The following is a 16,889-nucleotide window of genomic DNA, read 5'->3' on the forward strand; positions in this document are numbered from 1 at the left end:
AGGAAGTAAAATAGGGGCGAGACATGGCCTTGAATGAGACTGGCAGAAAGTGACTCAAATCCTAAGAGAAATACACACGATGGGGATGAAGGCTCTAATCATGGAGGGTGCCTTGGGGAGCAGGGGTCAGAGAACACTTTTCTAGAAAACGTATTTGAAAGTGGTGGAAGAATTTTGACAAACAGAAATGGAGGAGAGTATTTTAGGCAAAGGCGCAGAGGCGGGAAATAATGTGCCACCTCCCTCTTTATTTATTTTTTTAATTTGATAGAGAGAGAAAGAGAGAGCAAGCAAGCACGAGTGGGGGAGTGGGGCAGAGGGAGAGCAAGAGAGAATTCTGAGCAGGCTCCACTCTCAGTGTGGAGCCCCATGCAGGGCTCCATCTCACGACCCTGGGATCCTGACCTGAACCAAAATCAAGAGTTGGACACTCAGCTGACTGAGCCAGGCTTCCCTCAGCTCCCATTTTTTTTAGCACTGAACTGTGTCAGGCATCATACTGGGCATGTCACACATGCCATTTCTGTTAATACATAATTGTATTAGCTATCTATTGCTATGTAACACAGTAACCCAAATGTAGCAGCTCAAAACAAGAAACATTTATTATTTCACATATTTCTGAGGGTCAAGAATCTAGGCACTTAGCTGGGTGGGTCCCTCTCAGGGTCCCTTATGGGGTGACAGTCAAGTTGTTGGCTGGGGCTGCGGTCTCAGAAGAACTGACTGGGATGAACACATCACTTCTAAGCTCACTAATGTGGCTGTTGGTGGCAGGGTTCTGTTCCTCACCATGTGGGCCTCTCCGTGGGACTGCTCACGGCATTCCGGGCATGACTTCCCCAGACTCCACAATCTGGGGCGCGGAGGAGTGGTGGGGTATAGGACCCAAGATGGAAGGGGCAGTCTTTTATAACCCAATCTCGGAAGGGACACATCATCACTACTGTCATATTCTATTGGTCACACAGACCAGCAATGGCAGAGTGTGAAAGGGGCCTACACAAGAACATGAACCCTAGGAGGCGTGATCACTGAGAACCTGACTGGAGGCCACGGCAACTCAGTGAAAGAGATATTATTCACCCCATTTTATAGATGAGGACACTGATGATCAGGGAAGGTAACTGATTTGCATGAGTTCACAACCAGGAGCACCCAAGGTGGGGTGAGAGTCTAGGTCTGTCTGATTCCAAAGTCTGTATTTTCCCTTCATCCACAGCCTCACCAAGTTGGAGACATGTCAAGGGAACACTGTGTGGCTCAGCTGGGCCAGAACACTGGACACTGAGTGGCAGACTCGGGGAACCTGAATTCAATTGTGACACGAAGGAACACACAGAAGGATTCTGAGCAGGGAAAGCTAGGAGTGGATTTTCACTTAAGGAACTGGGGTTCCAAAACACCAAGAGCTTTTTCACCTCCCTGCCTCCCCTCGCACCTTCTCCTCCCACCTCTTTCTAAGTTCTACCCTCCCTCAAGGTCCAGCAAAATGACACTTCCTGCCAAGCCCTCTCTGTCCCCCAGCCAGGACACCATTCTTCCTCTTTTTTGGGCCTTGTTCGTCTCCCACAAAACACCGTGTCTCTCTTGTGCTGTACTGAACCTCCATGCTCCTGTCTGTTGAGTAGGTGAATGGCCATTCCTCCCATTTTGCCATAATTTATATGGACTTGTCTCTGGGCCCACCTTTCCCACTCTAATGAGCAGACCTCAGGCTGGGGCTGTACTTTGGAGGAGGCCCCAGGATAACCAAGAAAGGGAACAGCACACAGTAGGTTCATAGTAGTGTTCGTTAAGGAATGGCCACAGACTGAACAACCCAACTTTCTCCATCCCCAGGTCTCCCAGCCTTCAACTTCCCCCCAACCCTTACTGTATTCAGAGCCCAAGGCTGCTGGGAATAAATGGCTGCTTGCTCAGGGAATAGAGGCAGCAGTTAAAGGAAATAATTGGGTTTTACTTCTGGTCTTATTACCAACTAGCTGCCCTTGGGCTAAAAGCCAACAGACAAAGCTAACACTTATTGAGCATTTAACAGGTACTATTTCAACATTTTACACAGATTACCTCATGTGATACAGCAATCCTGTGAGGCAGGAACTATTTATTATGTCTCCCATTTTGAAGATGAGGAAAACTGAGGCAAAGAGCATTAACTAACTTACACAAAAATCATATAAACAGTATCAGGCTTCTGGGCAAAAGACTGAGTCAAGACGTTCAGTGAGAGAGTGTTCTCTGTAGGGAACAGAGGGAGCAGCACCAAGCATGGCCGAACAGTGATTTGACCACACAAAGGCTCAGCCCATTCCACCTGCACTGGGAGCCCTGGGGCTGGTTGCTGGTGGCTTCCCGGAGACAAGGGACTGGACATGTACGCCCCCATAAACCAGTCATTAAATGTGGGGTGCCGCCACGGAGGGTGGCTAACATCGGATAAAAAGCTCCTGGGGGCCTAGCTGATGGATGCCTACAGAAGGACTCGGTTGCCAGCAGCCCACCCTCCAGGCAGCTGGGCAATGGGTGACTTGCTCCTGAAGAGAAGATGTGCGAAACATCACGACACCCACTACAAACTGCAAGTGGTGGAATGGGGATCCAAACCCAGGCAGCCTGAGCTGACCACTGGGCTGCAGGTCCCTAAGTAAATGGTCGGGCTGGGTTTGAGGGGGGGGGGGGGGGAGGTAGGGTGCAGAGAAACATGGCAGGCCCTTCCCCCATAACGCTGGCTGTTAGTACCGAGCACTGCCAGGCACTTGCTAAGTTTTTAAGTGCTTAACCTATTTAAGTGTTGCACTATGGACACAGGTAGATGATCCCAATGTTAAAGGTGAGGAAACTGAGACACACAGACTCTAAATAACCTGTTCAATGTCTCACAGCTCTCAAGCGGCAGAGCCAGGGTTGAAGCCCCGTGTGTCCTCCTCCAAAGTAACCCACCACTCTGGCCTCCCACCTGCAGGGCTGACCCTCCTCACTGCTGTGATCCACTCTTCACATCCGCCCCTGTGGATCTGGGTACCCAGGAACTGGGCCAGTCACTAATACTCCTTGAGACTCAATTTCCTCCTCTGTCAACTGGGGGAGGTAGTAGTCATTTACCCCAGAAGGGTAAGAAAACACTGAGGAGATGGACGTAAGGAGTCAGTTGTCAGGGATCCACAGGGGACACCAGCCTGGTGGACAGACAGGGTTTTAGAGAAAAGGGACCCACCTTCAACGCTTGGAAAGAGAAACCTTTGGAAACCATCAACAAAATGCGAAGGTGACCTGTGAAATGAAAGACAATATTTGCAAACCACATATCTGATAATGAGCTAATATCTAAAATATACAAGGATTTCATACAACTCAAGAGCAAAAAAAAAAAAATCCAATTTAAAAATGGGCAGAGAAACTGAATAGATATACTTCCAAAGAAGACATACAAATGGCCAATGGGTACTCGAAAAGGTGCTCAGCATCACTCGCATCAGGGAAATGCAAATCAAACCACGAGATACCACCTCACACCTGTTAGAATGGCTGTCATCAAGAAGACAAGCGATAACAATCTCTTGTTGAGGATGTGGAGAAAAGAGAACCCCCTGGCACTGTTGCTGGGAATGTAAATTGGTGCAGCCACTATGGAAATTATCACGGAGGTTCCTCCAAAAATTGAAAATAAGACTACCATATGACCCAGCAGTCATACTTCTGAGAATACATCCAAAGGAAATGAAAACAAGACCCCAAAGAGATATCTGCACCCCCGTGTTCACTGCACATTATTCACAACAGCCAACATATGGAAACAACCTAAGCGCCCATCAACAGATGAGTGGACAAAAAAGATGTGGTATGTAGATGTAATGGCATATTGTTCAGCCATGAAAAAGGAGATCCCGCCATTTGTGACAACACGAGCTGCACTTTGAGGGCATTATGCTAAGTGAAATAAGCCAGACAGAGAAAAACAGATACTACATGTTACCACTTCTAAGTGAAATCTTAAAAGAAGAAGAAGAAGAAGAAGAAGAAGAAGAAGAAGAAGAAGAAGAAGAAGAAGAAGTCAAAATCACAGAAATAGATAGTAGAAAAGTGGTTTCCAGGGGCTGGGTGGGGTGGGGCAAATAGGAAGAGATTGGTAAAAGGGTACAAACTTTCAGCTATAAGATGAATAAGGTCTGAGGACCTAATGTAAAACATAGAGACTATAGTTGATAACACAGTATTGGGAAATTGAAATCTGTAAGGTGATGGACGTGTTAATTAACTAGAGAGGAGAATCCGTGAACAATGACTATGTGTATCAAATCACCGTGTAGTATACTTTTGATATCTTAGAATTTTATATATCTGGGGCGCCTGGGTGGCTCGGTCGGTTAAGCATCCGACTTCGGCTCAGGTCATGATCTCACGGTCCGTGAGTTCGAGCCCCACGTCGGGCTCTGTGCTGACCGCCCAGAGCCTGGAGCCTGTTTCAGATTCTGTGTCTCCCTCTCTCTCTGCCCCTCCCCTGTTCATGTTCTGTCTCTCTGTGTCTCAAAAATAAATAAATGTTAAGAAAAATTTTTTTAAAGAATTTTATATATCAATTATATATCAGAAAAACTAGATTAATTACTTTTTAATAAGAGATGCTACCTTTGGGCATATGGTCACATTAATAGCTTTAAAGATGGACAAAGGATTTACTGTTAAATGAAAGACAAAATAGCAAGACTGGACATTTATGTCATACTCTGTAAAAAATAATAATAATAAAATGTTAGAATCTGTATTGATAAAATGTCAGGGCAGGTTGGGAACTCTACACCAAAGAATTAGAACGCTAGTTTTCTCTGAAGTGGAGAGAGGATTACTAGGGGCTTCCATATTGTATATTTTTGAACGTATGGTCTAATTTTGTATAATGAAATTCTACAATGAATTTATATGGTATGAATTTTTGCATTATTTCTATAAATCCTAAAACAAGGAAATTTTAAAAAAAGATTCTCAGTTTCCAATATATATTCAATATAGTCCAATTCGGCAACACTTACTACACCTAATGGTGGGCCAGGCCCAGGTCTGGGCGGAGAGGCAGTGTCTATGTAGGAGAAGAGCAGAGGAGACAGGAAGCTGACCTGCTGGGTGGCCTTGGGAAAACCACCTAACTTCTCTGAGCCTCACTCTCCTCTTTTCAAAACAAAGACGTGACCTTAAGTGTGATGCAGATGAAGAGACAGACTCAGAGGTTCTGAGCACAGGGTCCTCACCAGGGGCCATCTTACACACTCCCCAAACAGCCTTCGGGGTGGGCTATTTTACACGAGTGTCTCCCATTTTACAGAGGACGAAACTGAGGCTCTGAGAGGTGGCCTGGAGAGCCCAGATCACACTGAGACTCGGTGGTGGCATCAAGATGCACAGGTTAGAGCCCCCCACCCAGGTCCTGTCTGACCTCCCGCTGTCCATCTGCTCCTGGGCTCCAGAGCCCCCCTGGGGGGGGGGGTCACTGTCTAGACCAGTGGTCTAGACAACCATCTTTGTGGCTTAAGTATTTATTCCTTGCTCCCCACTAGGAGGCCAGCTCCGCAAGGGGAGGGACTTTGTTTCGCTCACTGTCCTATCCCAGGAACTAGAAAGAACTATGTCTGGCACAGAGCAGGTACCACATGACTATCTGTTGAGTGAATTAGTGAGAAATGAGAGTTCCCTAGTAAAGAACCAAAGGAAGTACCTTCAAGGTCACAGGGCTGAGCAGGACGTGGGCCAGGTCCCTCATTCCCACTCAGCCCTGCCTCTCCCAAATCCAGCACCTCAGGTCAACACCCCCTGTCCTCGGCTGCCTGAGGCACGGGAATAAATTAGTCTGGTCAGAGAAGGGTCTCCACAAAAGTGAAGATGGCTTGATGCATTTCTGGCTAGACCTCTGCCTTTAGGGCTGTTTGTGCCTCAGTTTCTCAACCTGGAACACGGCACCTGCTGGCCCAGCGGCTCGAGGTGGAGAAGGACCAGGACCAACGTGCGGAGTTGGTCTTTCTGGCCTCATTCCTCCCTCCCCGTGGGCTGGGCCAGCCTGAGGCGCCCAGGGAGCAGCCAGTCAGACCCACGCTCCAGCCCAGGGGACGGGGTGGTGCCATGAGGAGGTGCCTCCAACACGGAGCCACGGGGTCAGGGCCGGGAGGCCCCGTGTTTTCTGACACCATTGCTGTGGACTGGATGAGAAAAGAGGCCCAGAGAGGGAAGGGAGGTGACCTGGGACAGGAAGGACTCAGTGGCGAGCCCAGGCGGTACAAGAACCTGGGTGTTGCCTCCCAGCTCAGGCCTCTCCTCTCCGTGAGCACAGGGGACACCCAGGACAGGTATCGGACCCCATTACCGTGTCCTGACCAAGGGCAGCCAAGAGCATACAGGTGGAGACTCACTGACAGGCCAGGCAGGGGCCCCAGCTCTGACCGTAGTCCTGGCCTCCCTACAGAGACACTGTCAGCCATGACACGGGCTTCCTACAGCACCTGCCTGGGCACAGAGGCCTGACCCACGGGCCAGAGGCCTGTGGGAGGCTAGAGGTCTCTGGGTCCCACAGGCTGCCATGGACGGTCAGGGGCCCAGCAGGCAGCAGGTCTGGCTTCTCAGGACCCGGATGAGGCCAACAGGAGGTAGAGCTGGAGGCAACAGGTGTGGGAGCCTGGGCGTGGGTGCTGACACCATAGCGACTCTGCTATTAGTCTCGGTGGTGGTTCAGGGGCCTGGGGCCTGGGCCTCCAAACAAGGAAAGAATCCTGGTAGGTGTCTAATCCCCCCGCCCCCACAGCCCAGGTAATTACCAGTTAAAACTACTCAAATTGAAGGAGTTGTACTAGTGCAATTAGCACATCAGAATAAAGGAGGCCCTCTGACAGCTGGCTGGGCCCGCCCACAGACCGGGCTTCCACTGAACAAAGATCTGCTTGTTAATCCCACAGCGTCAGAGGCCTTCGATCTTCGTGAAACACACAGACATGGCGTGGGAAGAAGCTGGCATCTGGAATCCACAGCCCCTGGATGATGTCATGGATGCGCTGTGTGGCCCTGGACTGGCCATTTAACTGAGCCCATGAAAAGGGCTTGGGGTGGCTCAGTCAGTTAAGCATCAACTCTTGATTTTGGTTCAGGTCACGATCTCATGGTTCGTGAGTTCGAGCCCCGCATCAGGCTCTGTGCTGACAGCTCAGAACCTGCTTGAGATTCTGTCTCCCTCTCTCTCTGCCCCTCCCTCTTCTCCCCCCACCCCTCCCTCTCAAAACAAATAAATAAAGGTTAAAAAAAGAAGTGTGGGACATTCCCACACATCCAACCAAGGCTGGCCAGCAGCTGGGAGGGACCGGAGTCAGGAGCAACCAGGCCCAGGCTCACCGACCAGAGGCATGATTTTCTGTTCCTCCCATCTATCAACTGAACACACAACAACCCTGACGATGCGTTGATCTCTAGGAGCCCCACTTTACAAGGAGGGATCTGTGGCTCCAAGAGGACAAGGGACGTGCCTAAGACCACACAGCAGAGGCACAAGAGGAATCAGATGTGTCTGAACTAAGGGTGATGCTTGATTCACAACAGCAGCTCCCACCAAGGCCATGTGCGCCTTGACCATGGGATGCTGGGGAAGCAGGATATTGGCCGGGCAGTGACTCACTAACGGATGGCTCCCTTGGGGACATTCTCAAGATAACTGTATCTACAGCCCCTCTTGGTTCTGAGCCCCAGGTCAGCTTGTTCTGAGGACAGGCCTCAGTTTTGCACATGGTCTCTGTTATCCCACGTCCCCCACCCTGCCCTCTAACCAGGAAGGTGGCATTCACTGGCCCAAGTCCTGTGCCTGGCACTGGGCTCTCAGCAGAGGTCAACAGCCACTTCCTGCCGTTCCCTCACCTCAGGCACCCAACAGCTCGGGGCTGGCGGGGGGGACAGGGGCCTCCTTGGCTGTCCCCTCGGCCTGCCCCAGTGCAGGAAGCAAATGGCTAAAGACCCCACAAGACCTGCCGCTGCTCCATCCCCTGGGTTTCTCTGCCTAAACCCCTCTGGAAGCTCTCTACATCCTGAAAGCCTGCCCTCCTGACAGGAGAAAGAAATATCAGCTCCTTGAGGAGGTGGATGTAGAGCTACCTCCTGTCCTGACTGGGCCACAGAGAGGCTGTGCTATGCTGGGCATAACATTGTCTCTCTGAGCCTCAAAGTCCTCATCGGGGAGATGGGGATGAAGATCATGTCTGGTAACAGGGCTGTTGGGAAGGTCAAGAGTGACGCTGTGGGTAAAGGGAGGCTGTTGGCCTTGGCAAAGGTCTTCTCCCATCTAAGCCTGAGCTGTAGTCCCTGTGCCCCCAGATCCAGTCTGGTGTCTGCTCCAGCCCTGACCCCACAGACAGGAGGCAAAGCGGATAGGGGACAGATAGTCAGGACTGCAGACTAAAGAGCATTTAATAATAGGAAAGACATCTTTGAAAACGAACCATAAATGGCTCCACGACTTGTACAGAGTTTCTGCAGAGAGGAAGGGCTGGGCTTTGTGTGGGAGAAGGAGGGGCGTCCGAGCTGCCCACCATGTCCTTCCACAGCCTGGACCTTCACAGCATGCCAAGCCACGTCCCAGGTGCTGCGCTCAGGGTGACAAGACCGCCGACGGCCCCACTGAGCTCAGAGTCCACTCCTTCCCCACCGGCTGCCCTGACAGCCACACCCTCACCTACAGGGGCTGGGGCTCTGGCCAGGGAACGGGCTGCTGTGGACTCATGACATCTTGGGCTCTCATCTCAGCTCTGGGCACTCTGATGATGTCACCGGGGCTTTCCACGCTGAACTTTGTCCCTTTCTCCAGTACTGCCCTTATCACTGTGGCAGCATCCCGGCCTGTTTACTCATCCGTCTCCCCAGGACCACACTGTCTTCCTGGCACTGCCCGGTCCACCCGACATGAGATGATTCCTACCCTTGGGTGTTTCCAGGGGCGGGACAAACGCGCACATCGATGGGACTCACATTCGCGTCTGGTCTGTCGGAGTGAGCGGGGCCCACAGCCCTTGGACTCGGCCGCCCTGAGCTCCGCATTCCCAGCCCTCTGTGGGGGCGTGGCCGCGATCAAAGGGGCGCGCACCGGCCAAGGCGGTCCCCTGGACCCGTCCGCACCCGCGCGTCCACCCGGTGGTCTGGTCGTATGGTCACCGGGGCCCCGGACGCCCACCCCGACGGCCTCACTCACCCATGTTGACGAAGCTCATGACCAGGTCGGCGCGGCCCGGGCGCCGCTCGGGGGGGCCGCCGTCCTCGTCGTCGTCGCGGGCCATGGCGTGGTACAGGTCCAGCATGAAGAGGGGCGCCGACGCGGGCAGCCGGGCGGCGGCGGACGGCGCGCGGGGCCGGGGCCGCCCGGGCAGCCCGAGCACCGCCAGGATCTCGCGCTGCATGTCGCGGCGCTCGCGCGGGCCCAGGCGGCGGGCCGGACAGCCGGCCGGGGCGCGCGGGCCGGGGCCGCCGCCGCTCAGCGCGCACAGCGCCAGGCCCACGAGCCACAGCGGCCCGGGGCGCGCGGCCATGGCCGGGCCGGGCGGGCGCTCAGCGGGCGCGCATCCGCTCCGCGGCCGGGCGGGGACCGGGGCCGCGGCCGCCCCGACGGCGGACGGAGAACCGCGGGCGGGGCTCGGGGTCGGCCGCACGGGGCGCTCGCCTGCGGTTTCCCAGCACCTGCTGGGCTCGGGCGGCGTGGACGCGGCAGGGGCTCCTCCGGGAGCTGGGGGCTGGCGGCCAATCTGTCTGTGGCGGCCGAGCCGTCAGTCGGCTGCTGCCGAGGCCCGCTCAGCCGCAGGGGCGGCGGGCGAGCTCCGGTCTGCGCTCGGGACGACGCAGAGCCGACGGCGCCCCTCCAGCTGGAGCTGCTGTCTGCGCCGCGCGCCCGCCTCCGCCGCCCGTGGGTCCCGCGTGCCGCCGTCGGGCCACGCCCCCTCCGCTCCCGACCAATGGGGGCTCGGGGCGGGGCCAAGGCCGCCGGACTGAAGCCAGGGGGAAGGGGCGGTGGGGCGTGGGTGGTGCAGCAGGTGGTGGTGACGCCGAGATGCCGTCCGCTGTTCGTTGGTGGCCGGGTCCGGCGAGGGGTCCCCTGTCCAGCTGCCGGGTCGTCGGGGTCGTGCTGGACTCCCCTCCCAGCCGGCACCGTCGGGCGGGCGGGGGGCCTCGGCCTGGGGACACGAGGGTAGCGGGGCAGTCGGGAGAAATGAGGCCCTGCGCTCCCGCAGGGCGTGCCCTCCAGCACTCTCGACCGGGCGGGATCCGGGGCCTGCGTCCCACCATTGGAGTGACCCCGCAGTCCCGCCTTAGTGCGCGGAATGTCGCTCCACGCGACACGAAGAAAAGCCTCAGTAGGGTCTAGAGGTAGAGAGGCCCCGAGGTGCCAGTCGTGCCCGGAGAGTGAGACGCGTTCCTTTGCCGTCAGCCGCCACCTCAGTTCCTCGCTGGCCACCCGGCTCCTTGCCCGCTGTCCCTTTGCACGCGCTATTGGAGGCTTCTTTCGCGACACCTGCTCAGTCTCTGCTCCCAGCGTGCGTGCCACCCACCTGGTTCCCGCGTGCTCCTGGCTAGCGCCCCAGGCGAGGCCCCCCATCCCCCCATGTTCCGGCGACCGCACTGTCACCGCCAGCTCTCGCTGTGCGCCCTGGGGACCCCCTAGTGCTGATCCCGCCTCCCGCAGGAGGGAGCCGCGCATCCGCCTCCAACTGGGCCAGGGAGCTCTGGGGCCCTTCCAGAGCGCCCGGGAGCCGCCCTTTACGCGTCTTAATTGTCGCGGCTTTCAGAGGCTTGCAAGAGAAAGAAGACTCTACATGGAAACTCGTTATTGTCTCAGCCCCTTTCTGCACACTCTGCTCCTCCTGGGCTCCCTCTCACTACATTGATTCATTTATGGCTAAGGCGGTGGTGAGCTGGGAGGAAGTGACACCTAGACTGAGTTCGGAAGGCTGGAAGGAATCGGCCTGGGATGACAGGAAAGGGCAGAGGGAGAGCTGGAGAGCAGTTTCCAGGCAGAGGAAACAGCTGGTGTCGAGGCCACAGGACTCCAGGGAGCATAATGCAGGTAACACTTAGCACTTACCATGTGCCAGGCAAGGTCTGCGTCACTTCTTGAATGCTTGCACATATAGAGTAGATGTCGTTTCAACCACCTCTTTTAACAGATGAGGAAACTGAGGCACACGGAAGTTAAGGGACTTCCCCTGCAGGTGAGCTGTTCAGTGGAGCCTGGAAAGCCTGGGAAACAAATGGCCAGGGTGAGGGTGAGGCTTGAGCGGCTGGCAAGATACGGACCCAAAGGACCTTGCGGGGAGACTAGATGAGGGCTCCGGACAACAGATGGTTATGGTGGCCCCAGTGTGGACTCAATATGAAACTTCAAAAGAAACTAAGAAGTCCACTGAACTTTAAAAATTCCCATCATCACTTCAAACTTTAAAAAAAATCAAGACTTTTCTCTCACATTCTAAATCGAACCAATCATTTGTTGGTGCTTTAAGCCCATGCCTAGTCTGCCTTTTTTCCAACGGTAAATTTCTGCACTGCTTATAAGCCCCATAAGGATGCGGCAGCTTCACCACTGAAAGTGCCCAAGGCAGAGTCCGCTGCAGAGGGGAACATGGATTGCAGGGATGAAGATTAGAGTCAGGGCCCACAGATGGAGGCAAGTACAGTAATGGGGTGGGCAATGACCATGATCCTTTCTGGTGACGGGGTAGAGGGCAGAGGAGAAGCTGTTTAGCAGGCTGCATCCCCAGGGCTTGGTGAGTGCATACTGGGGTAGGGGCAGGGTCAAGGGGGTATCCCTGTGTCAGGCTAGTTCAGGGTCTCTGAATCTCCTGTCCTCCTCACTGTCCTTCTCTGGCCAGCCCTCTGCACTCCCCTTTGAGTTCACACCACATCCTCCGGGTCCTCAGATCTAGCCTGGAGTCCTCAGGTAGTGTATTGTGCGATACTGGGTTTCCAGCTAGACTGCAAGCAGCCCAGGGCTGGGCGGATTCTTATAACAGAAATCACTGATCTCAATTAAGGGTGAGCAGAGATAGCTGTGTTCTTTAAACAACAGGCCTCAAATTCCCATAAACCTAAACATCAGGTTTCAGTCATTCCAAATGGCGTCTCCCTGAAATTCAGTTCAGCGGCAACCGCTGTGGGCTGCTCTGTGCTCTGGCCTGAGCCAGAGATGAAGCCGACGGTTCCCTGCCTCCAAGGGCCCCCCACAACGGGGGCGACAGTCTGATGAATATACAGTCTTAATGGGACGCAGAAGGAAGGCTGTGCTCCCACCGAGGGCCCAGTAAAGTGCCTGGATGGGTGGAGGACAAGGAGCTGGGAAGTGGGGGTGGGGATGTGAGTGGAATCCTGGAACTCCGGCCCTGGAAGGGAACTGAGGGGGGGGAAGATTTCTGGAGAGATAGTGTCAAGGGCTCTCCCAGCCGCCTGGTAATGCTGTGACCTTGGGCACATTACTGAACCTCTCAGGCTGTTTCTCATCCGTGAATGGGGTCACGATGTTGGGTTTGTGCATAGAGCACTTAGCACAGTAGCCTATCACAAGCAGTCAATAAACATTAGCTATTGTTATTATTAAAATATAATTACACTATTCAAAGTACTAAAAAATGCCTTTTCCTGATTACTAAAATAACTTGCTTAATTGCAGAAACTTTTGAAAATATAGAAAAGTAAAAAGAAAACAAAAATCACCCAAACTCATATTCTAGAAGTAAACACTGGCAATATTTGGTATTTCTTTTTCTTATATACATGTGTATATTTTTAGTACAAAAAAATAGGATCTTGCTTGCTTTATTGATTTCACAAATGGCCTAAATGATTTCATAAATGGCATTTCACCATGCCATTATTTATGTCACATAGAGTTTTTTACTGGTTTCATGGTATTTTTTTTCATCCTATGACTATCATAATGTATTTAGCCAGGCCCATGTAATTGAATAATATGTAATTTTTATTTTATTATTTTTTAATGTTTTTTTTTATTTTGGGAAGAGAAAGAGAGCTAAAGAGAGACAGAGAGAGGGAGAGAATGTGAGCGGGGGAGGGGTAGAGAGAGATGGGGACAGGGAATCCAAAGAGGCTCTGTGCTGAGAACCCAATGTGGGGCTCAAACTCACAAACTGTGAGACCATGACCTGGGCCAAAGTCAGACGCTTAACTTACTGAGCCACCCAGGTGCCCCAAATATGTTAATTTAAAAAATATTTTATTAATACTTTTAATATTATATGCAATGCTTGGTAATTTCTTTTTTTTTAATTTTTTTTAACGTTTATTTATTTTTGAGACAGAGAGAGACAGAGCATGAATGGGGGAGGGTCAGAGAGAGAGAGGGAGACACAGAATCTGAAACAGGCTCCAGGCTCTGAGCTGTCAGCACAGAGCCCGACACGGGGCTTGAACTCACGAACCGCGAGATCATGACCTGAGCCGAAGTCGGACGCTTAACCCACTGAGCCACCCAGGCGCCCTGCTTGGTAATTTCTTTAGGATTAGTTTCTGGAGGTAGAGTACCTGGATCACAGGGCATACACAGTTTATAAGGTTTTTGCTACATATTATCTGTTAACCAAATAGTGTGAAGGTGCCCATTTTGTTTCACCCTTGCCAACACTAGGTATTATTGTTAAACACGTGAATAAATAAATCTCTGCTGATCTGACAGGTAAAACCACCTCTCTGTTGTCATAATTTGCATGTGGAGGGATTACTGACTGCTGTCTTGAAACCCTCTCCCCTTTTGGCTCCCAGAACACCTGCTCTCCTGTTTCACTCCTTCCTCCCGACTACCCCTTCCCGCCCATTCTTAAACATGATGTTCCCTGCTTCTGTCTGCAGTCTTGTTCTCCCTCTTAGACTTTGAACCTGGTGATGATGAGCTCACCCACCTGAGACGTCATTGCCTTCATACAGTCATTCCTCACACCAAAGGTATCCCCTGCACGGACCCTCTCCTGAACACCAGAAGTTATATCTAAAGAGTGATTAGACATGGTCGAAGCCAGAAGCCGGGGAACTGATGTGTGTTCCTCCCTCCAAAGGCAGCTCAGTCTGTTGATTCCACCTTCCAACGTTTCTCGAATCCCCCATCTCTCCACGCCCTCCTCCTGTGTGGTTCATGGAGCATCTCCTCCACCCTGGATGGCTGTAACAGGCTTCCTTCCAACTGGTGTCCTTGATTCTCATTCCCTATCCCTCCCACACTCCTCATTCGCCAGAAGGAATTTCTAAATGAAAATCTGATATCTGTAAATGGCTCAAAATCTTTCCATGGACTTTCACTTCTCAAAGCAGAATTTTCCAAACTGAGGTTCGTGAGGGGGCTCCTTGGGGACCAGGAGGGCACTATGTGATCACACGAGCAAGTGCCCAGCACTCAGTTGGTCCCTGCTGCTGTCCCCTCTTTACAGTCTTCTCTAGCCACCCATGGTGTATACTTTGCTGCAGTCACACAGGACTACCTGTTGTTCCCTCACCTGTTCTGTTGTTGACATTTCTGTTCACCTGCACATGTGGTTCCCTTTACCAAGAATGTCCAGATCCCCTTTGCCTGTCTGGTCAAGTATTACCCCTGTTTAAGATAAAGCTAAAAAAACATCACCTCTTCCCAATGTCTTCTCCACCTTCATAGGCAGATGGTCCTCTGCTCCCCCAGCTCGCTCATTTTATCAAACTGAATGACATCTATTTGTTCCTACACTTGCTGTCCACTCCCTCCCTCTCCACTGTGAACTTCTCGAAGCGGAGATTGTCATCCCGATTTACCTTCACATCCCAGTGTCAGGCTCATGCGTAGGGTGTCAGTAAATATTTGCTGCGTTTACTAGTCTCTAAGAAAGGAGTGGCCTCCAGCCTTCACAAACCCTTCCATGCAGAATTGTCCATCATTGCATGGGAGGCGACGAACAGAAGCACAAAGCTGTGTTGGAGTGTGGGGGTCGGTGACCAGCAAAGCTCACTCTCTGGTTGTGTGAGGGGTTTGCTTGCACACCAGCCACAAATGCAAATCCGTGAGTTTCCATTGCTGAAACCACAAGATCAAATTCATGATAGCAAGACTTACTCTATATGGAATACGAACAAGAAACAGCAATTTAAAAGAGCAGAGAGAACAGTTTTCCGTAAGAAAGATACCATAGGAATGGAGATTATCCAATGTTCCCACTGACATATTTAACCTTTGCCTTTTGTGATCTGAGGACCTATGTAATTCAGTCACAGGATCCTATCCAGAGCTCCTGTGTCATGATTGTGTCAGACCCAGAGGCTGCCATGGGGTAGGTGCACTATCCTGCCTCGTTAAATGACTGCTCAGGGGCCCACAGGGTGTCTCACTCGCCTTCGTAGCTGGCTGCATCTAGGAGGCTGGGAAAATCCAGCTCGTCATGTTCCCAAGGTATGCTTACATGCCAAGAAGAAACAAACATAATGACACAGTTCCTGTCTTCATGGGGAATCTCCAGCCAATGGGTCAGGTCACCTCCTATTAATGGACTAAATGCTCCAATTATAAGTCAGAGATTGTCAGGTGATTTAAGGAAGAAAAAAAAAAAAAGCAAAAGCAAAGGACAAGCTGTCTCTAAGAGATGCGCTGTAAATATAACAATACAGGTTGAAAGTAAATGGATGGAAAAACAATATATCATGCAAATAAAAGAGAAGGTGGAGTGGCTTATTAATATCAGGAAAACTAGTCTCAAGATAAGGAATCTTGGGGCAACTGGCTGGCTCAGAGGGTGGAGCGTGTGACTCTTGATCTCAGGGTTGTGAGTTCGAGCCCCGTGTTAGGTGTAGAGATTATTTAAAGAATATTAACAGAGATGGTGATAAAACTGTGCCTTCCTCAGAATCCATTCTGCTGGAACAGGAGGACCTTATGCAGCTCAACCTGTCAGGCTCAGGCTACACTAAATACTGACACGGACAGTTCAAAAGTCATTCAAAAGTTCTCCCATGGATTTTGGGAGTCACGGGAAATGGGTATGTTTGAAATTTCCACCTGAAATGAAATCCATTTTGTGACCCAAATGAGAGATGTGACCCAATGGATGAAAGGAGTCAGGATGGAGGGGTGTGGGGGGAGCCTCTCGAGGTGAATTGTACACATCACCAAATCCAAATCAAAGCAATGTTGGCGAATCCTTTGTGACTGATGCAGAATCCCAGTGATACACACGGAGCGAGGAGTGGTCTCTCTGACAAGCAGAGACACAGGCTCTTCCAGACTTCCTTTCTCCCCTGGATGGTGAGTCAGAGCAGGAGGCCTGCTTAGGCGGAGGAACCCAGGGCTCTGCCTCCACGCGGCGCAGCTCCCGCCCCTCACCTTATGGGCGTCCATGAGGTTCATGACCAGGTTGAGGTCCCCGTGCACGGGCTGGTCCTCAGCCAGCTGCGGCTCCACCTTGTACAGCCAGTCGACCAAGGCCTGCAGAGCATCCATGAACTGACCCGAAAACAGCAGGGCCTCCTCCAACTTGTGCTGCCTGAGAGAAGCACACAAACCTCACTGTTTTGGGGGATCCCTTTTCTTTGACTGGCTCACAGTTCTGACTGCTGAAGGGAACACTGCTTGCACTCTACAGAGACAGGGCCCTCCATGCTGGGCTGGTTCGAAATACAGTTAAAAGTTATCGAGATCAGGGCATCTGGGGAGCACAGAGCCTGTGTGGCTTCTCTCTCTTCCTCTCTCTCTGCCCCTCCCCTGCTCACGCTCTCTCTCTCAAAATAAATAAATAAAAACTTAAAAAAAAAAAAGCTATCGGGGCACCTGTGTGGCTCAGTCGGTTAAGAGTCCAACTTTGGCTCAGGTCATGATCTCGCAGTTTGTGGGTTCAAGCCCCGTGTCGGGCTCTGTGCTGACA

The 16,889-nt window shown here is 52.2% G+C and overlaps 1 protein-coding gene across 2 annotated transcripts in view; it reads right to left on the reverse strand.

Annotated features, from left to right (window-relative positions):
• The window catches only part of BMP8B (bone morphogenetic protein 8b), a 28,749-nt gene extending 19,207 nt beyond the window's left edge, over positions 1-9,542 (reverse strand). For both annotated transcript variants that reach the window (XM_043578695.1, XM_043578694.1), the window contains exon 1: positions 9,209-9,542. In XM_043578695.1, the coding sequence (XP_043434630.1) occupies positions 9,209-9,542 (334 nt within the window). The remainder of the gene's footprint in view (positions 1-9,208) is intronic.
• Positions 9,543-16,889: the final 7,347 nt, after the last annotated feature.

Source organism: Prionailurus bengalensis, chromosome C1 (assembly GCF_016509475.1).
Source record: "Prionailurus bengalensis isolate Pbe53 chromosome C1, Fcat_Pben_1.1_paternal_pri, whole genome shotgun sequence".
NCBI classification, from domain to species: Eukaryota; Metazoa; Chordata; class Mammalia; order Carnivora; family Felidae; genus Prionailurus; species Prionailurus bengalensis.